We start from the raw sequence: 27,483 nt of genomic DNA on the forward strand, positions 1-27,483 counted from the left end.
TCACGGTCGCGTATGTGTATCAATTACATGTGGTCACCTGAGCTTCATGAATGCATCGATTGGTTGCTACGTCAAAAGCTGTTCCAGATGGACACATTAATATAATGGAAAATCCCCACATGCATTGGACATACCGACGACAGTCGTTTGGGTGGGCAAACGTACTTGAAAAAAACGATGGACAGATTTGCACACAATTCCTCGTTTCCTCATTCCAGCGTTGTTTGTACGCGCAATCTGAAAGTACAGCACGACCTCCCTGACATACGAAATACTTGGTGAAATCTTGTTCAGAGGCGAAAGTATATCCATCAACGTCACAAAGACCTGTAAATAGAAGAATAAGATGTATTGGTCACAGGTACATGCAGTGCTAGACTATTAAAGCTAAATTATATCTTATTTCCATCAACATCTATAAACTTAAAATTAACAAACATTCTGAGAGTATTGCTGAAACAACACATGTACCTAGCAATAGGCTGACATTTCGAATATTTTTTTATGAATAAATAATTCAGATACATATAAATTCTGTAAAACTGAATTTTTTACTAAATCGGTATGTGACTCTGTATATAAAATAATGTATCAAACCTCAGTCAAAATAGCACAGGCACTTGAGGGGATTAAAATAAAACTTCTTGCTACTTCTTACTACTGCTTGACTATATATTATAGTATATAATGAAAACAAAGATGGCGGCTGAAATACCTTTTACATACTATAATATATAGTCAAGCAGTAGTAAGAAGTTTTATTTTAATCCCTTCAAGTGCCTGTGGTCAATAGCTCTACCTCAAGTTTCCATATACAAAAGTAGGGAAACGATTTTACCACGATCTGTAATTGATCAAAAATCTTAAAAGTTAAATTTAAAAAACAAATGGCAGACAGACAGGCTGATAGATAATCTATAGTCCTCCAGGAGAGTAATAAAGAAGTACTTCTTGATAAGGGACAAGAAACAATAATACTGTAAACAAAGAAAGGTCCAATTTTAGTAAGGTTGATGTAGTGACACTTCAGATCTTATATTGACCTTTCAAATGGTGGCAGCATGTCATTAAATCTAATACTACAACGGTATTTTAAAAAAGAAATAAATCAGATGATTTAACTGTCAATATAAATACAAATCTACTACGTGTACCTGCCACCGTAACACAAATGAATCCAGTGAAAAGTGACTTGTAACGTGTTCACTAATACAAATTAGTCTGACCATCCTGGTTGTATTTTAAAACAAATCAAACACTTTTGTTTTGTCGATCCGTGACTATCGAAGAAACGTGATATTTTATTCTTCATGCAGTTCGAAGGCTTAACAAATCTAATTTTTTTTTTGCATAACAAATAATTTATTACACCGGCTTTATGGATATAAATGCAACACGTCTAACATTTGTTTTGTCTTACTAATATTTTTTTTTTAAAAAAATACATATTTATTCATAGTCTAACATTTTTAGCCTAACAAATAATTTATAACACCGGCTTTATGGATATCAATGCAACACATCTAACATTTGTTTTGTCTTACTAATATTACTAACATAGAGAAGCCATAAATATTTATTTATTGTTAATTTATGGAAGAAGTAAACTAATAAAATTATTCATATTAGTATTTGCACTATATACATGATATGTGCAAACCATAATCAACAATATGTCATTCATTCAGAATCTTTGAGAGAGGAAGAAAAGTTATGAACTACAGAAAACATTTCTCGGGTTTGTAGTTTTTGAAATATGAATAATGGAAATTAAGTCTTCAATCTCTGTAGGCGTTAGTATTAGGTGACAAATTGAATCAGGAGTTTGTTTACGATCAGGAAGTCGTGTATTTGTCTAGTCAGTCAAGCGGATGTGATTGGTTAATACAATATTCATTTAAACATGGAATCCCATTATCCATAAGTGAATGAATATCCCATAAGCGACCCGAATATGTCCCGCCCATTCATTTTATCGAAATTCTGTTTAGCATTTAATCGATAATCTATCGTCTATTGTCGTAATAATATTCTTCTGTTTTGGTATTTGCTAATCAAACTCATATAATCATTATTAATGTTTCAAAATGTTGCCATTCGAGGTTCAGATTTAATTTCACGTTTTTTGTCTTTGATTTTGTTCATTTTCTGAATAGAGTTGTTCAGCCACAGTTAACCCGTTTGTGAAGGCGGCCCATGAAATATCAATAGATTTTTTTTTTTATCAATAATGGAGTCCGATAAGATAAAGATAATTTATAACACCAGCAAGAAAGATATCAATGCATTACGCCTAACATCTGTTTTGTCTAAGTAATAATTTATATAACTATAATGACAGCTTTGTATATATATTGTTAATTTTGATTTGCCATTTATAACTTCGTCTTTTATAAACTTAGAATTACTCAGTGTGGTCCAACCCGCATTTATCTCTTTTAGGATGTCTAATATATCGCATTTTACTTAAAGGCATATTTTAGACTGACAGCGTAAAGTAATATTATTGACCATTGATGTTAATATCTATATATCGTATCTATAAATTTGACGTTTCAGCTGTTGGTACAAGATATAGAAAGTTTGTATGTGTTGGTTGGCATGCCCTTAAGGTCTTCCTTACCGGAATGTGGGCGGAATATGACACCTTTTCCGGTGACATGTATCAGACACTGTAAGATTAAACTTGTTCGGTGCCTTTTACTAATTGAACGGGAAATACACAATTCTATGGAATACAGAATTGTTTATAACGCTATATGGGTCAGATTTCTTAGGTAAAAACGAATTTGCAGGGATATTATGTGGGTGGTCATACGGGGGAACTATTTTGAAGTTAGGACTCGCTCATTAATTTTATGCTAGTTACTGCACTTGCCCCTTTAAACATGAACTCCACGCTTCGAAAAGCTGCTGGTGGGCGTTTATTCGTTGCCTGGCATTAGAAATATGATCATGTTAACACCACTATATTATTATACAACTATAAAAGCCCTAAACAAACAAAGATAAAATTATTAAGTTGTTTTGACATATTCAAATGCCAGATGGTGTGTTGCCTTAACGACGCCAAACATAAAACTAATCTAAGATATTAACACTCTAATACGATCAATAAATAATCAATCATATATGATAAAACAAGAGACTGATTTGCGTCTTAGAATATTCCGATTTGAAGTAGCATGGTTGATGTATACGTTCGGTGTTGGGGGTAGGGATGGAAACAAATAAGTATCCCCAAAGCTTTCAATCCCTATGATCTTTCAAGTTCTGTGAATATACGTATTTGCTTTATGACCCAATCACACTATTGCGAACGAGGGAAGCGTATGCAATGCCCATGCAAATTAATAAAATAATTTTCATACGCACAAAATGCGCTCGAAAATACAGAATTGTTCGTATAACTTACCATATTGGATGAGTAGCGTATCGCTAGTGATGTTCGATACAGCTTTTCATCGTCAACGCCCCAGTACAAGTTTTCAAGGAACCAAATTTATTGAGGCCACCACTAGGCGCCTGATAATAATCTCTTTTTATTTGTTTAATTGTGTATTCTAACTGTCAAACTATTGACGTATCATTTAAGGAAATTCTGATAAAATCTGTGACACCAGAATCAGAATTTAATGCCATACAAATGGTTTGGGCCCTTAATGTGTATAAAGATGTATCAGTTTAAAATGTTCAGATCTCGGCTTACAGGTAATTTCCGGGGACACGGCTAAACAGGTTCTAATTATTACGCGATTATGGTTTATCGCAGCGTCAGCTACATGCTGCAACATCCTTGTGTCACTGTCATCTTCCTCCTGGCTGACCTTCAAGTGATGAAGATTTAGAACTGAGACTAAGGACAATTTTCGAACTGTGTCAGGATTCTAGTATCCGCCAGCCATACCTAAATGTGCATGATTACTAGTCTGTACGTTTGAATATACGTACTTCGAAACTGGTGTTGTGAAGACTGCTTTGAATTTGTTCAGAACCTTTTATAATTTTGAACAACACGTTTCCCTGACACTAAATAATAATCCATTGATTCGTTTCCTGAAGCTTTTCGTTTTCTTTATAAAATCGTCTTCAACATATCGATCAAAAACTATCGTGCAGCTACATCAATTATCGGCTTCAAAACAATTTTGGCTAGGTCGACAATAGATTTTAAAAAAATCGTCCATTTAAGGCTTGTTGAAAAGGCATTTCGAAACAGAATATACGTTGTCTGGTTGACAGTTTGTTGGTGGTATATCTGTGTATTAAGGGGGTATTGATTCTATTTCCGTGGAATGGTCAGACTTTGCCTTTTTTGGAATCGTCCCATCGCCAGTGAACGTTAAGGAGGATACACCAGCGGACTCGCGCGACAAGACTTGGGTAGGTCGCTTAACTGCTCAACAAGGTACTACACGAAAATAGTAATGTCATTTTAAAGTCGGCTCGAAGACTTGCATGTCATTAACCTAGTCAGCGGACACATAATGTATTGCAATCTTGTTAACTCACTTACGGGATCATTTCCAGTAATTTAGCGTTACATAAATCATGTACACAGCGAATTGTTTTACGTAAATACGGCATTAAATCCATCCTGTCAAAGTAATTCAAACCGTTAGCTACAGGCACCAACCATAATAGAACAGACGCACCCTGTGATCGTGCTTACTATATTACTTAGATGAATTATGGATAGACTGCCATATATGGACAAATAAAGTGACTAACTCTGTTGATTTACAGTGTTGTTACGTTTACAATAGGATTTTTAAATTGCGTGAAATGCTCGCTGGTACTTTAATTGGTTACAATACGCAACTGACCCTCATTTGGGCTATCGCATTTTGTATTAAGACAATATGTAATTCGTACAAACTCTGTATTATAGACATGATAAATTTTACTGGGGTAAAATTATTAAGAAAATATAAAGAAGATTAATTTGTAAGCTATTTTATGTTAGCCAACCAGAGGTGATTTTCGGACATTCCAGAAAGAAGCATCCAAATCATGTCTTGAGCACGCCAGTTTTGAATTAGATTGACCAGTGTTGGGTAGTTTAAATAGAAATTTACAATATAAAAACAAATTATTATATGCCTATTATTAATCCTCTAAAGGCATAATATGGGCATTAAGTACTGATGCTGTCCGTCCGTCGGCCCTGTATTCCTTTCTTCTATCGCTCAGTCTATCTGCATGTCCTTTGTTTCGTAATTTGAATTTCATTGAATGTATTTGGTTTGTCTAGACTGATTTATTTGATAGTTTAGTATGTCGTCCTCAGGAATAATGACTAGTGGTAGGAGTTTAGAAATGGTTCCACTACTGATGTCTTCCGCCTTACTCCAGCCACAGTAGTGGCTCGTCCTACAGAATTCCTTTGCGCAAGTTTTTTTAGTCAAATGACTACAAAAAGGTTACTGGCCTATAGCTCCCTTAATTTACACATAAACTGACCCAAAACAGTACTGCACATAGCTTAACATATAATAAATCAATTCCCATTGAAATAAAGATGAAGCCTTACAGCATAATTATATGATTTGATGAAACCCAACTGCTTGGCGAAATTTCAACTGGCCGGTGTCATGGCGGCTTGCGTAATACGTCATTATAAGAAACATCGCTATGCAAATGTAGAACGCATAACCACAAAGAAAAACTGTTTGGTAACTATTTTAGTGGTCCAGTTTTCACTATTTGTCATAGAATTACTTATTCCAATATTCCAATACAAACTGTAATGATATGTGTTGACAATTGTGCGTTTGAACCTATTTGAACTTTCGTAAGGAGTCTTAAACTGTATCAATTGTAACGTTAAACACACAGTTTAACGTTACAAGTATAGTAACTAGTAGGAGTTAGGCAGGCCTGTGTCTATGGGCAATACTACTTATCTCATAGTACTTTGATAGGAATATAATGGCATGGTGTTTATTGTGTCGTCGACACTTTACTTTCGCTAGTTTTAGACTAACATGGTAATTTTTTCCTATGGTAACGTATTGAAATTTTGACCAAACAGTGATATGTCCGCCTACTCTTTGAATTGCTATTGCCAAGGGATATTTTATTGCCGAACTTTTTGGTTCCGCTGCGTTATTTAAACGTTTGGTGTCGTACCAAATTCTTTATTAAATTGGGCCATTTCCCCTACTATCACATTCTAACAGATGAAAATAGTTCTATATTTTAGCATAATAATCTTAAAATAGAGAGATCAGCTACATTCACAACTAATTTCAAAGACGTTTAGTAAAAATAGTGCTATAAATTGTGATAACAAACCTGGACATGAACTTTTATTGCAACTGCCTGTTCGTCTTTGTTTAGAATCACCTTGACACTCCTCGCCATTATACATTGGTCTCGGATTGGTGCAAGTTCGAGTTCTTTTTTCTGGTATTTCACCATTGCCGCATGTAACTGAACATAGGCCATCTGTTTCCCAATCGGTCCAAACTGACCAATCTCCGTTCACTAAAGTATAAATGAAATATAAAAAATGAGCAGTTTTTTTATTTTTTCCAGAATCCGTGTATGTGAATTTCTGGAATACGAATACATGTATGTATGTTCTCAATGACAGAGATACAATTTTATCAAAATCAATTTCTATTTCCTTCCCTTTATTGTGAATGTGCATCTTTTAACAGGCCCGTAGTTAGCGGGGGCAAGGGCGGGGGGGGGGGGGCAGCCCAACCAATGTCACTCGTCTTTATGGGGCGCCCATACTGATATGGGCACGTTGGTCGTTGGCTTCGTATTGCGTCCAATGGAAAGCCACTGCCGCTACCTATTAAGATGAAGAGGAGTAAACAACCTGAAAGTAAAACAAAACGAAATGTTTCTACAATTTTTATTAGACAGACAGAGATATAGATTTTTTGATTAGTTTAAAGTTCAGACGTTTAGTAAAAAATAATGCTTTAATTGTGATACCAAACCTGGACATGAACTTTCATTGCAACTGCCTGTTCGTCTTTGTATAGAATCACCTTGACACTCCTCGCCATTATACATTGGTCTCGGATTGGTGCAAGTTCGAGTTCTTTTCTCTGGTATTTCACCCTTGCCGCATGTAACTGAACATAGGCCATCTATTTCCCAATCGGTCCAAACTGACCAATCTCCGTTCACTAAAGTATAAGTGAAATATTAAAAATGAGCAGTTTATTATTTTTCCAGAATCCGTGTATGTGAAATTCTGGAATACGAATACATGTATGTATGTTCTCAATGACAGAGCTACAATTTTATCAAAATCAATTTCTATTTTCCTTCCCTTTATTGTGAATGTGCATCTTTTAACAGGCCCGTAATTACCGGGGGCAAGGGGGGGGGGGGCAGCCCAACCAATGTCACTCGTCTTTATGAGGCGCCCATACTAATATGGGCACGTTGGTCGTTGGCGACTACCTATTAAGATAAAGAGGATTAAACAACCGAAAAGTAAAACGAAACGAAATGTTTGTATAATTTTAATAAGACAGACAGAGATATAGATTTTTTGATTAGTCTAAAGTTGTGAATTCACGATCAAGAATATAGAACAGGAGGATATACTGACCCGGGCATGGCGTATTAAAACATTCAACTTGTCGACGTTCAGTGCTGTCTCCCCAGCAGTCTTCGCCACCATATTGTGGTTCTGGATTATCGCAGACACGTGTTCTAGTTTCTTTGATGAATCCTGCTCCACACGATTTAGAACATTTACCAAGGGGAGCCCAGTCTTGCCATTCATTCCAATTACCGTCAACTTAAATTAACAGACATATTTATGTTATGTAACTGGGGTCAGTCTCCGCTTTGAACTAAGTATGAAACAAAGAAGACAAAAGTGAATTTAAATCGCCTGAAATGTGACAAACTACTAGACTTTTGACAGTTGCCTATTAATACTAAATTTGGATGCCATTAAGTCTCAAGTTATCTGCTATTTTTAACTATTTTTATCGATTAGCTACCCCAGTATCGCGCTTTCAGTTATATGTCTCCTGGAGGGGACTGTATTTCCGACACTTAATGTATTTTATAAGGATTTCGAAAAGGAAAATATAACTTATATCGCCTTCTTTGTCATTGTGAATACTACCATTGCTAATTTATTTCTAGTTACTGAGAGTTGTATAGCTGCTTCATAGAAATACTTGAGCCTAGTTTGATTTTTAGAATTAAAGAGTTGTGTGTCTTGAACAGGGCCATCGCTCGACACGTGCACACGCGTTTTCTCGGGTGTAATACGTTGAAATAATTGACCGAAGAAATCCTAGCTCATCAAGAATATTTTAATAGAAAAAAGTGACATCTATGAATTTGTATAGTAGTCTTTCCGCAAATATCCAGTAGTTTTCAACCAGATCTTCGTTTGCGCTTCAAAATGTTTCATTTGGCCTTGTCATTGTATCAGTGACGGAGCTGGGTATTTATAGACAGTGCAAACGATAAGGGTTTACCCATATTGCTGAAACAATGGTTACAGGCATTATCAGCTCTCTGAACACTTACTATAGAAATCTACATCAGTGGCCGGTCCATATATACTGATATATCTGCTAATAAGTTTCTAACTTGTCTATAAAAGTGGCAATTATTATTCGATTTACATAAACGTTTCACCATGTGATGCGATTTCTGATTTTATAAAACTAATTTAACATTTTCATTATCACCGGAAGTAATGTAATCTACCATTTAGTTTAAGAAGATATTGTACATCTCTATATTCTTTTAAAAACAACTTAAAACACATTTATTTAATAAGGCTTTTAACTGACTGTACAGAATCGTTAACATATCCATAATCTTGTTGTTTATTTATGATCATAGTCACTTTGTAAAGGGCCCCTGAACATATATGAAAGAACGAAATGTAAAAATAATAAATTCATTCATGCATACAACAGTTACATGCTAATTGAAGTAATTACGATTAATGTGCCAGTGACGCTAATACTTCAAAGAAAACATATTCGCCCATAATTGCTTAAAGTGTGGTACTGGTTACTGAAGACATAATGTTCGATACCACTGCTTTGGAAAACTTGGATAGTAAGCTGATCTAATGCGAACGAAATATACATCTCAACGAGGTAGAGAAATGATCTCATAATGTTCGCTACCATTGCTTTGGAGAAATGAGTTATACGTTGCATTAATGAGAACGAGTTTTACATCTTTACCAAATCAAAATGCTAGTTACCATTGCTTCGGAAAATGGGGTTATACTCGGCATTAATGGGAATGGGTTTTACGTCTAAAGTGGAAAGACAATATGGCGAACTGTCTCTTTAAGACTTCAAAAGACTATCATTACAAACATTGCATTGTATAAGTGAATAAGCGATACAAGTTTAGCATTGTCTACCCATTATCGGGAGCTTTCAGACGTGATAATAATAAATTTACACCTTCTCAGTTCAAGCATACTCAACTTCATTCGTTTTACTAAATTCAAAATGTCAACAAAAATTGAAAAATACGTCACTTTTGCCGAGGACAGTGCAGAATGTCAAAGTACAGAAGGAATAATTAGCTACATGGGAAACTATACCAAGTTGTGTAGGAAGATAAGCATTCCCAGTCTCATGAAGGATTTTGTTTAGTATTTCCATTTAGTTACTTCATCAAATGGCTGCCTTCAATTTAAATAAAGCCAAATTCAATAATAATGGGACATGAAAAATATTAAATACATACAAGTCCAAAAGTTATTCAAATAATCAACAGCAAATACAGAGACTAAGACTGTGCCAAAGCAAATATTAAGAACATGTCGGTCCAAAAACTATGCAAATCGAACCATTCTAACGAAAATTATAGCCATCTGACGCAGGTTTTTATAGGTTTGTCTACATGAGTTCTAATTACTTCCTTAACAATTAAAGCCAGTATGATTACTTAATATCTGTCCTGGTCAAGGTCTGGTCAACTGAGCAGAAACTTCTTAAAGATGCAGTAGTGCCAATCTTCACAACTAAACAGGCATTATGCAAGAGCTAAATCTTCCTATTGTAGGTCTATCTTTAGGCATTGAATTTTATATATATTATAAATTAAACATTAATTAACTTACCAAGACAATAATCAACTCTCGATGCCATCGTATATGCTTGAATTTCAATAGAATTAAATACGTTTTGCGGTTGATGCGGTTACCGTAAAAATGGATAATCGAGACATTGTTTATTATCGTAACAACGGTAGCAATGACAATAAAGGTTACATTTTCTTCTAACGATGATAACGAGGCTAGAGTGAAGTAATTTGACTGAAATTTTCAACATATTACCTTTTCAATATCTATTTTTTAACTATTATAGCGCGAACTGCCACCTCTTTATTTAAATCTTACATAATGCCCACTTAGTATAGAACGAAAAGTACAGTTTATTATTGGACTTACTTGGGCATGGGTCTGTTCCACAAATTTCCGATTTTTGCTGAAGCGATTTTCCTTCGCATCTAAGACCCCCGAAAGCTGGTTCTGGGTTGTTACATTTGCGGATTCTAGTGTAGATCTGTTCCCCTGTACCACATGTCGTAGAACATTTGCCATTTACTGTCCAATTACCCCAGTCATTCCAACCACCATCGACTGAATCATATAAACATACCGTTGCTCAACGACAAATCATTGCGCGACTCCGAAATTTGATAGTGGGACGATGAACATGCTATCAATACATTTTATTGCATATTCAAAGATTTAAAATGTACATCTTCATTGATATTAAATTCTCGATGTAAAGTTCATAGAAAATCGTCATTGCAAAACATTAACGATCATGACAAGGTGTACCGAAAATATTCGACCAGTCACCACCGACTCATTGATGAATAGGCATGAGATACGCATTCAATTAATATAACCGGGTAATTTCAGAACTAATATTAACTCATTTACAACATCTTCATTAACGTAGATGTGATTTTGCTGATTTTCGGACTTGCACGTGATATATTGTCCTTCCACTACCTCACTTATGCACATGGATATCTTTAAAAGTGGGTTGGTATAACTTGATAAGATGTAGGTAACCCTACTATGTGTCCCGTGTGGGATCGTACCTGCAGAAACACAATAAGAGTAAACCTACATACCAGGACATGGATCAAAAGTGCATTCTTCTTCAAGTGTTTCATTATAATTTCCTTCACATTCTTCACCCCCAAATTGAGGTGTTGGGTTGGTACAGGTTCTGGTGCGAAGTTGCGATCGTGTTCCTGTTCCACATGATACTGAACAGTCATTCGTATATAACCACTTGCTGTACTCAGACCACCCTCCATTGACTACAATTTACATACACAGATACGCATTTAATAGAGAGTAAGATAACAGTGGCGTGGGGGCACATGCTCAGCAAGGGGCGTAAGATTTTGTAGTGCCGCCGCAGTGGGGTTATTAGCAGCCGCGAGCAAAACCAAATCAGGGGGTGAAAGGTGGCACGGGCACGCCACCGTAGACCACGAGTTCACCTCTTTACACCCCACTCCTCATACGTGTTTTGTGAATTTGTACCCCTTTTGGATGTTAAAATTGTTTACAGTTATATAACGTAGAACTAGAGGGCAATAACTTAAGCGAAAAGTAAAATAGTGAAAATGAACCTTATTTACACAATAACTACTTACTCGGGCAAGGTACTGGGGCACAGTCGACTGATTTTTCTTCAGATGTATCCCCCTCACATTCTGTCCCACCATATAAAGGTGCTGGATTAGTACATGTTCTGTGCCTGGTTTTGATACCTTCTCCGCCTCCACAAGTTGTTGAACAATCGGTAATATCTCCCCAATCTCCAAAATCACTCCACCCACCATTCACTGAAATATAATTTGCAGGCCTGTATAACCTATGCCCCTGGGTCATAACTACAGCACATTATTAAGGGTAGAGTGGTGTCCACGATCAATTAATTCACTACTGAGTACCAGTTTGTGAGATGGGGCGGGGCGATTACAGGGTATATAATGAGAAAGTCGGGAAAGTTTAAAAATGAGATTCGCAAGCCACCAAAAATTAACCCTCAAATGAATAAAATGCAACGGAGTTTAATGACCAACATTCTTGCACCCTATGTTATAAAGACTGCTAGCAATTAAACGTATGTCTTTCTGGCCAATTTTAAAAAATTTATTTTGTCTTAAATATTAGATATCAGAAGCCCATCTTTTCACGATAAGATAACAACATTAATTTTCACTTAAATGGGCCAATAAGTCGTGTTTGTAATGTTAGGAGACTTGCCTCCTTCAATACTTTATCTTCTTAGTCAAGAAATGACCTAGTTTGTGTCGAGTGGACGTTAAACCCTTCCTCCCTCCCACGCGTAATCGCGAAAACAAACCAAACATTCACAACAGTTTGTCTGTAGTTTAAAGGGAAACAACCCCGATTAAACTAACTCTGGGTTTACTGAATGAATCATGAAGGAACCTTAAGACAGTGGTCGCAGTAATTTGTGGAACATTAAAACCCAATGATAAGTTTTGTTCAAACCCACTGACTGTTTATATATTTGGCAAGACATACACAACCCTCCTAGCTTCCCGCAAAGCTTTTATTCTTATCCAAAAAGCCGGATAATATTGTGTTGTAAAACAAATCTCCTTTCGGATTTGCAGGGAATAGTTTAAGCTAGTGTAGATTAGCCATAGATGGAGCCAATAACATACTAACACCCAAGATAATACTATCTTAATGGATAGCATAATATATCGTTAAACAGCTCAAATGTCTATATCAAATACTTCTATCCGTTTACAAGGAAAGACCGCCGAGTGTAATTTAAGGGGTTGTGATTTACTAACATATTTATAAAACAAGCCGGCAGTGAGACCGATGTCCCCCGCCGAAATCCCAAAATGAATAGATAACACATATTGATTAATTACACATTTATCTTTTTAAAAAGTATTGATTAATCGAACTGATTATCTATACCTAGTCTAAGTATACACCAAGTATCATCACTCTCACTTTATTAAAACTAAAGTTAGCGTTTCCCAAAGAATCAACCAATCAAATTGCTTACCTCTGCTTATCCTAAGCGGAAAATGTTCATCTTCAAACTTGGTTTAAACAATATTTTATTCAATATAATTACATATAGTCATACAATTGCACAGTCTAAAGGATATGAAAACAAGCAGCATGCTTAAGAATATCGCTTCAAACTTAGCCAAGGCAATCACTTAATGGACGTCTACTGTCTACACCAAATTTGAACATTCTATCTCAATTAGTAGGGGAGTTCTTGTGTTCCAAAGTCTCGAACAATCAAATTGCTTACCCTCAGTAAAAAATGCTCAATTTCAAACTTAGTCAAGGTACTGATGTAATGAAATTATACACTAAGTTTCATCACTCTTACGTTAATAGAACTAAAGTTATCGTGTCCCAAAGCATCAACCGATCAAATTGCTTATCTCTGCTTACCCTCAGCAGAAAATGCTCATCTTCGAACTCCATCACGGTATTTACCTAATAAACACCTACATCAGGTTTGAACATTCTAGCTCAATTAGAAGTAGAGTTAGTGTGTCCCAAATAGTGTGACAGGCAGACGGACAGGCCCATTTTATAGTCTCCTGCTTTCTTCGAAAGGCGGGGAACAATAAGAATGTTACTGGCCTTGGCCTAACCTCGGATTGCGTGGCCGAGTATTTTAACGCATGTACTTCAGATTGAGATCACACGGTCTGTCTTTGAGTCAAGGGGCGTGGTTTCGACCCCAAGCGTATAAGTGGATTTTCTTGGGCTCATTCGATTTCCTCTGACTGCTAACAACCACTACGCATAAGCGAATTATTGAAATAAAATTATATCACTTCAGTCCCGATATTGCCTAATTTGAGTCGAGTGAACGTTAAACTCTCTCCCTCCCGCCCATTTCTCTATCTTTCTCTCTCTCTCTCTCTCTCTCTCTCTCTCATCTCTTGCCTCCCATCGGTCAGGTACCCATGGCTGCTCCTGAGAGCAGATTTCCATTGCTTTGCTACCCTTGGTTATCTTTGGTAATAGGCTATTTTATTGTATAAGATTTGCGGTCAAACGTGATATTTGCTTGGCATCCGAATAAAAACTACTATATTGAAGATTGTTAAACTCTCGGATCCCCCCGGTCAGGTACCCATGGCTGCTCCAGAGAGCAGACTTTCATAGCTTTGCTATCCTTGGTTATCTTTGGCAATAGGCTATTTCATTGTATTGGATTTGCGGTCAAACGTGATATTTGCTTGGCCAGCATCTGAATAAAAACTACTATATTGAAGGTTATTAAACTATTCGCATGATGTTTAATCTTGCTTATCCTCCATTAGCCTTACCAAGCGCATCTGTCCTGTATTAATGCTTTTCTTTTGTTTCGTTTTAGTCTAAAAGTCTTAATAACGGAAGCTCCTGGTCCATTATAGTCTGAGGAAGATAGTAAATATTTAAAGCAAAGTGATTATTGCCATTTACATAAATAAAATTAACACAATACATCTCAGCAAATCGCCCATTGGTTAATAACACCAATTGACAGGGTCTTCTTATCCTTTTATATTTGTATCATCCGATGTCACGTCGTTGTTCTGTATCTCGTGGGGTTTTTTTAGTTAACAAATGATAGACCCGTGTAATATATAACACAATACCCAGTAGGCCTAAGTAAATGATACGTATAACATAAAATATATACAAAGGTTTGTTGGAAAACAGTTCAACAATTTAACAGAGTTTACTAAGTGTAATGAACAAAACTGAAGGAGCTGAATAAAACAAAACAGGTTCCGTATGCTTATGGGTAATCAAAGGAATATACTTAAGGTTTATACTAATAATAAACAGTTGGTTTCTTTCTTTGGAAACCACTTTAATAGTTTAACAGAGAGCTACTTGCATATCTTTATTTTGGTATCAAATGTTATATAACTTATTAATTAAAACATTTATTCACATTTATTCAGGTTGTGATTTTGAGCGGATTAAACACGATCGCCATTTAATAATTTAATTTATAAATGGATAATCGAGACTTTGTTTATTATCGTAACAACGGAGCAATGAAAATCGAGGCTATGCTATTCTTCAAACAGTCATAACGTCGCTTAGAATAAAATAATTTGACTAAAATGTCCAATCTAGTCCCGTTTCATTATCCACGTTTTAACTAGTATAGCGAAAACGACAAGCTCTTTATCTAAATCTTACAGAGTGGATCTTTAGGGACCATGATCAAAAATGAGGGAACGGGATATGCATAGGGATGACCAGATTAAGACAAGCAGAGATGCCCTATGCACTTAAACGATTTTGTTGCCCTTATAAAATTAAACATATAAAAAATATTAAAGCGTAAACATCCGTTGAGCACGTGTATAGAGTTTTTCTGGGGATTTATACACGTCATTATTAATTGCAACCTTATTAATTGCCCCCATTTCCATGATATCCTAAACACGTGCTTATTTTGCATAATGGTTAATCCAGTTCTTGTCGGCCCTTCTCTGTGATTAGTAAGACCGCCAAGTACGACGTAGATACACAACCAATGAGGTTTCAATCACCAGATAAGCTAGCGCCAATAATTCTATTCTATAATTGTCGTCCTTAATGAGCTTTGTTTCAGGCTTTAGTAATTCGAACAATTTAAAGTCGGTTACTTGTAATAATGTTGAATATTGCCCATTGTGTATCTTTAACTTACTGTAAACAAACGTTATTTTATTAATGTATTAATTTAAGAATTAGAGTTTTCAAATTAAAGTTTTAATAAATTAATAACAATATTTATGCTTTGATATTTGTTATTTAACACTGAAAACAATAACACAAATATTTTTTAAGCATTCCAGACGATTAAATTCTACACGCGCCATTTCTTTTAAATTTCTTATAGAAACATTTCTAAACTCGTGTTAAAATGTCTTTTTTTTTGTATTGTAATAATTTAAATAGATCGTTATCGAAATCACATCCTCAACTAGTCGAAATCACAGCGAAGGACCAGGAATCGCCTCAATGGTTGTTCATGTGATTATTCATAATGGCGGCGCCCATTGATGAACATTTAGTTCAGACACACCTTTATCAGTTTGGGGAACAATCAATGTAGCTACCCAGCAATTTGAACCACTCTTTCATGTCACCTATCAACATTCTGGATCCTTAATCAGAGGCGGATCCAAGGGGGGCGGGGCGGCGCTAATTTTCGACAGTGCCCTTTTTTACTGCTGAAAGTGCCTTTTCTCAGACCCAAATATGTCCATTCCCAACCCGTTGCAGGGATCCCAAATGACTCAAACCATCGACTCAAACACACCAGTCTAGTCTAATTGATGGTTCCACTTTCAAACGAATTCTTGTTGATAGCATCTTGTGGAATCGGCGGCGTATACACTCATGCCCATCACCGACGCGGATGAGTGCAACTTGATGTAGCATTGTTTCATGTGTGGACAGTACACAGTACAAGTTACAAGGCTTAAATAGTGAAGTGGCTAGGGAATAGATTCGTCTTTTTTCCCATCATAATGCCTCGCTCGCCTTGACAATTTTCGAGTCGCATGTTCAACTGGCTTTTTTGCTCGATTTTAAGGCTCTTTTTCAACGATTTCCGAACGTTTACTTAGACGAAAATATCAGCCAAATAGCTCTTGGAATGGCTACAGATGCAAGGAAATGGCGGATAATTTTCTTGGGGGTAACCGCAAAACCCCCCTCTCAGCGGTGTGCCCCGTCTCTGTGCTCAGTGCCCTTAATTTCCGGCGCCCCCACCCCTTTTCAAAATTCCTAGATCCGCCCCTGTTACTAGGTTATGAAACCTCAAAAAGTTGGCCTCGTCACATCACCTTTGTTGTTGACACAACAGTCTTCACCAATCATCAAAGAATTCCAAGATATTTTCAAGGAATTGGTAAATTGAATGACTACCAATTTAAAATTCACATCGACGAAACAACCAGTTCTCGCCCATTGTTATCGTCCCCAAGAAAGATCAGAAGTCTGTACGCATTTGTGTTGACATGCGATCACCTAATTACCTGTCACCCAACACCCACCTTAGACGAGATTATCCATGATCCCAATGGTGCATCTGTCTTTTCGACATTAGATCTCAAACAAGGCTACCACCAGATAGAAATGCACCCATCATCTTGACACCTACGAGTAACAAGCTTTGCCACGCACATTGGGTTACGACGTTACAAAAGACTTCTTTTTGGTTTATCATCGGCATCCGAGATATTTCAACATATTATCCAACAGGTACTTGATGGCATACCTGGAGTTAAAAATATCTCAGATGACATCATAGTGTTTGGCAAATCTACCGAAGAGCACGATACCTCTTTACGTAGAGTATCCTGTCGTCTACGAGAAGAAAAATCTTACTCTCAACATTGACAAATGTCTATTTAATCAAATCAAGTTGATTTTTTCGGATTCACTTTCTCCAATAAAGGTATCTCACCTGATCATCCAAGGTAACTGCCATTCAACAAGCTAACGTACTACAAGATGCAGCAGCAGTACGTAGTCTAGTTGGAATGACTATTTTTCATGCCCGTTTTATTCCAAATCATTTCATCATCACTGATTCTCTACGAGACATAACCAAGAACACCAAAAATCATTCCAGAATTTAAAGCACAGTTTATCTGCTGACAATGTTACTTCCCATTTCGATCCAACCAAGAACACAGAAATCATTGCTGATGCAAGCCCGGTTGGAGTTGGGGCTATTCTTACCCAGATAGACGATGATAATACTCGTTACATTTTGAGTTGTGCGAGCAGAACACTCATTGCTGTGGAACGACGGTAGTCACAGATAGAACGTGGAGCACTCCCAATTGTACTCGCACAAAAAGGGGGAGAGAGAAAGGGGGTTTAACGTCCACTCGACACAAACTAGGTCATTTCGGGACTAACTGCACAAAACAAGGTATACCTTTATCTCAACTGACTCACGCATATATAACAACAGTAGGTAGGTTTATTACTTTTCAGTTTTGTGTATTTGTTTCAAGCATTGGGTAAAATACCGGGAAAGGGGCCGGGGTTGCAATTAATATTCTGAGTTCCAGCTTCACTGCCTTCACAATCAGCACCCCGGTGAGCTGGTGCCGGCTCTGAACACGTCCGTGTTCTGATCTGCCTGTCTTGTCCCAATCCACACGAAACATTAAACGCTCCAGAACGTACTCTAACCAACCTCAAATAATATAAAGAAGATACATAGTTTGCTAGTGCAAATACTCATGTACCACCTAATTATTTGTGTCACTCTTACTTTTTGCGCCACTACTTACTATCATAAAAAAAATTATTTCGCATAGAATTTTGCCAAAGAAAAATATTAAAAGAAATTTGGAAAGGAAAATATAGTGGGTCAAGTCTCAGGAGTTTTCAGAATGTCGAAGGGTTTCTGGGACTAATGTTTCAAATATCTTTTTGTTTAGACATATTTTTCGTAAACTTCACTAAGTAAATATAATTAATAATTAAATCAGATCATTTCTCATTATGCATAACGATTATTGAATTACCTTTTAGAAACATTCTCAGATATACTAGAAAATGAACCTTCGATTTTACCGTTCTCCAAATTTTCTCAAGGGCGGGGGAGAGGTTCACGGGCCTCGGCCCTCATCACGTGCCCGGGTGGAAGATACATTTAAGTTCTCGAAAGTAATTCCATACCTCCTAGCACTCTAGCACTTGATATTTACAGAACAAATGAGCACTCAATACAGCATGTGCATAACAATATACTGACAACTCAGTACACGGGCCTGTATTAAAGATACACATAATATACATGTATTATGGCATGGGTTGACATTAAATATCGATACACTTAGTAGAACATATGTGTGGTACTTAAGATACATATAACATAATAGATACACGTAGCTTACAAGGACATAAGTGTGTATTAAAAACACATCTAACCTAATAGAAAAACGTAACTTTCTAGGATATAGGTTTGCATTAAAAACACTTGTAACGTACTAGGACATGGGGTGTTACTAAATATATATGTGTAAAACAATATAACATATCTGGTGCTAAAGATATAATCAACTTACCAGTACCAAATATACACGCAACTTTTTAAGGGTGAGATAATACAACGATACGAGTAACTAGGACACAGGATGACACTAAATATACATGTAACTTACTAGAATGTGGATTAGTATTAAAGATGCACATAACTTACTAGGGTGTTGGTTGGTATTAAAGATACACATAACTTACTAAAGTGTGGATTGGTATTAAACAATCACGTAATTTACTAGGGTGTGGGGTTTGTATTAAAGATGCACATAACTTACTAAGGCGTAGAATGGTATTACAGAATCCCATAATTTACTAGGGTGTGGGTTGGGATTAAAGATACACATAAAGATACACATAACTTACTAGGATGTGGATTAAAATTAAAAATACATGTAATTTGCTAGGATGTGGGTTGGCATTAAAATACACGTAACTTACCTGGACATTCGTGTACGTTACAATCCACGGGCCGTTGTTGACTATCGCTTCCTGTACACTCTGCTCCACCATAAGCTGGGGCAGGTTGAGTACATGTTCTTGTCCTAATCTGTTGTTGAGAACCGCCTCCACATGTTTTGGAACAGGGCCCCGAATTGCTCCATGATCCATAGGAAGTCCATCCGCCATTTACTGTAATCCATATGTATTCATAATGTAGGCAAAATGTATTAAAGATGCATATATTTTAATATGGATGCATATAATTTTCTACGGGATTGTATTAAATATATGATACTTATTAGGGTATATGGTTATTTATGATACAGTTATATAACCTACCAGGACAGGGATCTGTATTACATTCTACATGTCTTTGCTGGCTACTACTTCCATTACACTGTGCTCCACCATAAGCAGGAACCGGTTGAGTACATGTTCTTGTCTGGACCTGTTGTTGAGAACCTCCTCCACATGTCTTCGAACAAGGTCCAGAATTGACCCATGGTCCATATGAGGTCCACCCGCCGTTTACTGTAATTCGTGTGGATTTAAATGCAAATTGTGTTCAATAAATGATTGGTAGAGTGGAGTTCAGACAATTCAGAAATCTTGCAAAAGTAAGACTTTAGTCTGAAGATCAATAGTTCCTGACTGACCGACTTTGAAGCAACGGTTCATGTGGAGGAACTCTATGTAGACAATGCCCTGACAATACCCTTATCACGTCATTTCACATAGCCGCCGATTTTGTTTTGCTTTCTTTAATGTTATTAACGGGCTATACTATATACCAGAAAACACCGGAAAACTACCGGAAAACACCATGTTATACTGAATACCGGAAAACACCGGAAAAACACTAAATACCGGAAAACACACTAAATAACGGAAAACACACTAAATACCGGAAACCACCCTAAATAGGTAACCCGGAGAAGGGCTATACTATAATCCGGAAACTATCCCCAACCCTAACCCAGGCACACAGAGGACCAGGCTCCCGGTTACCTATTTAGGGTGCTAGTCTCCGGGTTACATATTTAGGGTATTTTCCGGTATTTAGTGTGTTTTCCGGTATTTAGTGTTTTCCCGTGTTTTCCGGTATTCAGTATAAAATGGTGTTTTCCGGTTGTTTTCCGGTGTTTTCCGGTATATAGTATTGCCGGTTATTAACTAGAGTATTGTATTAAAGATAAATAAGACATGCACCTGTGTAATAAAGGCGTAACCTCTTGGTTTGCCTCTTAATTATAATTCATGTGACCTACCCGGACACGGGTCTGTATTACATTCTACAGATTTTTGTTGACTACTACCCCCACTACACTGTGCTCCACCATAAGCAGGGGCAGGTTGAGTACATGTTCTTGTCTGGACCTGTTGTTGAGAACCCCCTCCGCATGTCTTCGAACAGGTTCCAGAATTTCTCCATGACCCGAATGATGTCCATCCCCCGTTAACTGTAAAATATTAAGATGACATTCATTGATTCTATTTAAGGTCGTATTTATTAGCCTGGCCCTGAGTTCACAAAACATTCTCAGACTTAAGTTAAGAATTTACTCAAAATTGTTTGCCTTATTTGAAATAAAATATAGCCCTTTATAAAACTTTTGTTGTTTTAATGTATCAAATACATCAATAAGAAACTATGTGCAAAGTTTTGTGTTTCTGGGTGAAAGATATTTCTCATAAACAGTGATTGAAAGTTGAGTAAATTTTTAACTTGAGTCTAAGAATGCTTTGTGAACTCGAAGCCCGGTTTCATTTCTATTTCGGGGGGTGGGGGTGGATGGCCGAATGGTTAGCGCGTTCGTGTTGCGTCATAAGGTCTATCATTGAGTCAACTGGCATGGCTTCGATTCCTCGGTTGTACTTGACAAGGAGTAGGATCGCTTGTCCAACCTCGTGGGTTTTCTCCCAGTCCTCCAGTTTCCTCCGATACGCGCATGCGAATTATTGAAATAAAATTGAACAAAATTTGAAACAGTTCATCTTTTATTTATCTGTAACGATTGTCCAGGCAAGGCAAATGACTACATACATTATCAGGTTTTGTTTATTAATGAAAAGTATAATTGAATTTAAACTAAAATAAGTGTATGGTATATTAAAGTTGTTTGTTGTGTGACTTACCAGGACAGGGGTTTGTGTTACATGGAACAGATTTTTGTTGAGTACCATTTCCACCACACTGGGCTCCACCATAAGCAGGAGCAGGTTGAGTACATGTTCTGCTTTGAATCTGTCGTTGTGAACCCCCTCCGCACGTCTTCGAACAGGTTCCAGAATTTATCCACGATCCGTAGGAAGACCACCCTCCGTTAACTACAAACAAACAGAGTAAATATAAATTAACGACACATGTGTTAAAAATGAGGTCTAGTATAAGTTATGTAGTAGCAAGGCTCTTAACAATGGAACAAAGCGGAGAGAGTCCATACAAAATGTACCTTTTATTAAGATATCCGACGAGGAAGAACAAGGGGCGCCATAAACTTTTTTTAACATACTCCAAATATATTTCTAGCAAGGCAACATTCTAGGCACAGACACGGATAAGTATATGATCCGCAAGACGACCAAAGTTTTACTATAAGAATGGCATCTCTGTACATAAATATATACGATTATTATTTATGACATCTAAACTATAGAATACGTACGGTATTCTAAACTATAGAATACGATTATTACTTATCTAAACTAGTTATAGAATATGATTATTATTTATATAACCTAGTTATAGAATACGATTATTATTTATCTTAATTCTAGAATACGTTTATTTTTTCATCTAAATTAGTTATAGAATATGATTATTAGTTTTCTAAACTAGATATGGAATATGATTATTATTAAAGATACATTATGCGAGATTAGATAAAGAGCTGGCAGTTCTCACTATAATAGATAAAAAAAAACTAGATACTGTAAAGGGAATTTGCTGAAATTTTCAGTCAAATTGATCCACTATGAACCGAGATTTTAGCGATCATCATTACTAAAGTCGTTAGGATAAAAAACATAGTCTCGTTTATCCATATCATGATTTAATTATGAATGGAAGTCGAGCAGCAAATGGGAACCTAATCCAATAAACATCGCAGCCTAGCGATGCCATCGAGAATTGATTATGGTCTGGATAAGTTAATTAATGTCTAATTAATACTTTAGATAACATTTCAGGCCTAAAGAAAGCCCTGCAATTTTGCCAAAGAAAAATATTAAAAGAAATTTGGAAAGGAAAATATAGTGGGTCAAGTCTCAGGAGTTTTCAGAATGTCGAAGGGTTTCTGGGACTAATGTTTCAAATATCTTTTTGTTTAGACATATTTTTCGTAAACTTCACTAAGTAAATATAATTAATAATTAAATCAGATCATTTCTCATTATGCATAACGATTATTGAATTACCTTTTAGAAACATTCTCAGATATACTAGAAAATGAACCTTCGATTTTACCGTTCTCCAAATTTTCTCAAGGGCGGGGGAGAGGTTCACGGGCCTCGGCCCTCATCACGTGCCCGGGTGGAAGATACATTTAAGTTCTCGAAAGTAATGCCATACCTCCTAGCACTCTAGCACTTGATATTTACAGAACAAATGAGCACTCAATACAGCATGTGCATAACAATATACTGACAACTCAGTACACGGGCCTGTATTAAAGATACACATAATATACATGTATTATGGCATGGGTTGACATTAAATATCGATACACTTAGTAGAACATATGTGTGGTACTTAAGATACATATAACATAATAGATACACGTAGCTTACAAGGACATAAGTGTGTATTAAAAACACATCTAACCTAATAGAAAAACGTAACTTTCTAGGATATAGGTTTGTATTAAAAACACTTGTAACGTACTAGGACATGGGGTGTTACTAAATATATATGTGTAAAACAATATAACATATCTGGTGCTAAAGATATAATCAACTTACCAGTACCAAATATACACGCAACTTTTTAAGGGTGAGATAATACAACGATACGAGTAACTAGGACACAGGATGACACTAAATATACATGTAACTTACTAGAATGTGGATTAGTATTAAAGATGCACATAACTTACTAGGGTGTGGGTCGGTATTAAAGATACACATAACTTACTAAAGTGTGGATTGGTATTAAACAATCACGTAATTTACTAGGGTGTGGGGTTTGTATTAAAGATGCACATAACTTACTAAGGCGTAGAATGGTATTACAGAATCCCATAATTTACTAGGGTGTGGGTTGGTATTAAAGATACACATTAAGATACACATAACTTACTAGGATGTGGATTAAAATTAAAAATACATGTAATTTGCTAGGATGTGGGTTGGCATTAAAATACACGTAACTTACCTGGACATTCGTGTACGTTACAATCCACGGGCCGTTGTTGACTATCGCTTCCTGTACACTCTGCTCCACCATAAGCTGGGGCAGGTTGAGTACATGTTCTTGTCCTAATCTGTTGTTGAGAACCGCCTCCACATGTTTTGGAACAGGGCCCCGAATTGCTCCATGATCCATAGGAAGTCCATCCGCCATTTACTGTAATCCATATGTATTCATAATGTAGGCAAAATGTATTAAAGATGCATATATTTTAATATGGATGCATATAATTTTCTACGGGATTGTATTAAATATATGATACTTATTAGGGTATATGGTTATTTATGATACAGTTATGTAACCTACCAGGACAGGGATCTGTATTACATTCTACATGTCTTTGCTGGCTACTACTTCCATTACACTGTGCTCCACCATAAGCAGGAACCGGTTGAGTACATGTTCTTGTCTGGACCTGTTGTTGAGAACCTCCTCCACATGTCTTCGAACAAGGTCCAGAATTGACCCATGGTCCATATGAGGTCCACCCGCCGTTTACTGTAATTCGTGTGGATTTAAATGCAAATTGTGTTCAATAAATGATTGGTAGAGTGGAGTTCAGACAATTCAGAAATCATGCAAAAGTAAGACTTTAGTCTGAAGATCAATAGTTCCTGACTGACCGACTTTGAAGCAACGGTTCATGTGGAGGAACTCTATGTAGACAATGCCCTGACAATACCCTTATCACGTCATTTCACATAGCCGCCGATTTTGTTTTGCTTTCTTTAATGTTATTAACGGGCTATACTATATACCAGAAAACACCGGAAAACTACCGGAAAACACCATGTTATACTGAATACCGGAAAACACCGGAAAAACACTAAATACCGGAAAACACACTAAATAACGGAAAACACACTAAATACCGGAAACCACCCTAAATAGGTAACCCGGAGAAGGGCTATACTATAATCCGGAAACTATCCCCAACCCTAACCCAGGCACACAGAGGACCAGGCTCCCGGTTACCTATTTAGGGTGCTAGTCTCCGGGTTACATATTTAGGGTATTTTCCGGTATTTAGTGTGTTTTCCGGTATTTAGTGTTTTCCCGTGTTTTCCGGTATTCAGTATAAAATGGTGTTTTCCGGTTGTTTTCCGGTGTTTTCCGGTATATAGTATTGCCGGTTATTAACTAGAGTATTGTATTAAAGATAAATAAGACATGCACCTGTGTAATAAAGGCGTAACCTCTTGGTTTGCCTCTTAATTATAATTCATGTGACCTACCCGGACACGGGTCTGTATTACATTCTACAGATTTTTGTTGACTACTACCCCCACTACACTGTGCTCCACCATAAGCAGGGGCAGGTTGAGTACATGTTCTTGTCTGGACCTGTTGTTGAGAACCCCCTCCGCATGTCTTCGAACAGGTTCCAGAATTTCTCCATGACCCGAATGATGTCCATCCCCCGTTAACTGTAAAATATTAAGATGACATTCATTGATTCTATTTAAGGTCGTATTTATTAGCCTGGCCCTGAGTTCACAAAACATTCTCAGACTTAAGTTAAGAATTTACTCAAAATTGTTTGCCTTATTTGAAATAAAATATAGCCCTTTATAAAACTTTTGTTGTTTTAATGTATCAAATACATCAATAAGAAACTATGTGCAAAGTTTTGTGTTTCTGGGTGAAAGATATTTCTCATAAACAGTGATTGAAAGTTGAGTAAATTTTTAACTTGAGTCTAAGAATGCTTTGTGAACTCGAAGCCCGGTTTCATTTCTATTTCGGGGGGTGGGGGTGGATGGCCGAATGGTTAGCGCGTTCGTGTTGCGTCATAAGGTCTATCATTGAGTCAACTGGCATGGCTTCGATTCCTCGGTTGTACTTGACAAGGAGTAGGATCGCTTGTCCAACCTCGTGGGTTTTCTCCCAGTCCTCCAGTTTCCTCCGATACGCGCATGCGAATTATTGAAATAAAATTGAACAAAATTTGAAACAGTTCATCTTTTATTTATCTGTAACGATTGTCCAGGCAAGGCAAATGACTACATACATTATCAGGTTTTGTTTATTAATGAAAAGTATAATTGAATTTAAACTAAAATAAGTGTATGGTATATTAAAGTTGTTTGTTGTGTGACTTACCAGGACAGGGGTTTGTGTTACATGGAACAGATTTTTGTTGAGTACCATTTCCACCACACTGGGCTCCACCATAAGCAGGAGCAGGTTGAGTACATGTTCTGCTTTGAATCTGTCGTTGTGAACCCCCTCCGCACGTCTTCGAACAGGTTCCAGAATTTATCCACGATCCGTAGGAAGACCACCCTCCGTTAACTACAAACAAACAGAGTAAATATAAATTAATGACATGTGTTAAAAATGAGGTCTAGTATAAGTTATGTAGTAGCAAGGCTCTTAACAATGGAACAAAGCGGAGAGAGTCCATACAAAATGTACCTTTTATTAAGATATCCGACGAGGAAGAACAAGGGGCGCCATAAACTTTATTTAACATACTCCAAATATATTTCTAGCAAGGCAACATTCTAGGCACAGACACGGATAAGTATATGATCCGCAAGACGACCAAAGTTTTACTATAAGTATGGCATCTCTGTACATAAATATATACGATTATTATTTATGACATCTAAACTATAGAATACGTACGGTATTCTAAACTATAGAATACGATTATTACTTATCTAAACTAGTTATAGAATATGATTATTATTTATATAACCTAGTTATAGAATACGATTATTATTTATCTTAATTCTAGAATACGTTTATTTTTTTCATGTAAATTAGTTATAGAATATGATTATTATTTTTCTAAACTAGATATGGAATATGATTATTATTAAAGATACATTATGCGAGATTAGATAAAAAGCTGGCAGTTCTCACTATAATAGATAAAAAAAACTAGATACTGTAAAGGGAATTTGTTGAAATTTTCAGTCAAATTGATCCACTATGAACCGAGATTTTAGCGATCATCATTACTAAAGTCGTTAGGATAAAAAACATAGTCTCGTTTATCCATATCATGATTTAATTATGAATGGAAGTCGAGCAGCAAATGGGAACCTAATCCAATAAACATCGCAGCCTAGCGATGCCATCGAGAGTTGATTATGGTCTGGATAAGTTAATTAATGTCTAATTAATACTTTAGATAACATTTCAGGCCTAAAGAAAGACCTGCAATAGGCAGATTTAGCTCTTGCATAATGTATGTTTAATCTAAAACAGTTATATAAAACCCTTATTATTTATAGAATGCCAAAACTATTGACCCTTCATGATTATTTATAAACTATATATAAATGTACAATTTGGTTTTACAAAACAACTAAAATTTTACACATACCTGGACAGTGGTGGGTATTACAAGAAACGGTACGAATACGTATCGAACACGATGATGGCTTGGTTGACGAAGTACATCGTGATATGACCATCTTTTGTTGTATCGTTCCGCCTCCACAGGATTTAGTGCAACTGGTATCAGCTACCCATGAATAGGCTTTACAATGAAAATAAAATAAGCAACATAATTATTATAATCCTTGAGTAACATTTAGCGAATAAGCAC

At 36.4% G+C, this 27,483-nt stretch overlaps 1 protein-coding gene across 1 annotated transcript; it reads right to left on the minus strand.

The window, feature by feature from the left end:
* LOC126827978 (SCO-spondin) lies at positions 1-27,483 on the minus strand. The gene is made up of 16 exons (XM_056102286.1): positions 27,259-27,483; positions 26,025-26,216; positions 25,157-25,348; positions 24,228-24,419; positions 23,886-24,077; positions 21,650-21,769; positions 20,803-20,973; positions 19,853-20,044; positions 19,511-19,702; positions 11,650-11,841; positions 11,116-11,307; positions 10,418-10,609; positions 7,580-7,771; positions 6,957-7,148; positions 6,298-6,489; positions 1-327 (listed from the first exon to the last, which is right to left on the minus strand). The coding sequence occupies exons 1-16, from the start codon at positions 27,347-27,349 to the stop codon at positions 20-22; spliced, it is 2,994 nt and encodes a 997-aa protein (XP_055958261.1). The 5' UTR covers positions 27,350-27,483; the 3' UTR covers positions 1-19.

This window comes from Patella vulgata, chromosome 7, assembly GCF_932274485.2.
Source record: "Patella vulgata chromosome 7, xgPatVulg1.2, whole genome shotgun sequence".
Classification (NCBI taxonomy): Eukaryota; Metazoa; Mollusca; class Gastropoda; family Patellidae; genus Patella; species Patella vulgata.

Coding starts and splice junctions, on each gene's coding strand:
- LOC126827978 (XM_056102286.1), bottom strand. CDS start 27,349: ATGGTCATATCACGATGTACTTCGTCAACCAAGCCATCATCGTGTTCG. Junction 20,974..21,649: donor TAACACAAACCCCTGTCCTG/GTAAGTCACACA, acceptor AATATTTTACAG/TTAACGGGGGATGGACATCA. Junction 20,045..20,802: donor TCAACAAAAATCTGTAGAAT/GTAATACAGACC, acceptor CACGAATTACAG/TAAACGGCGGGTGGACCTCA.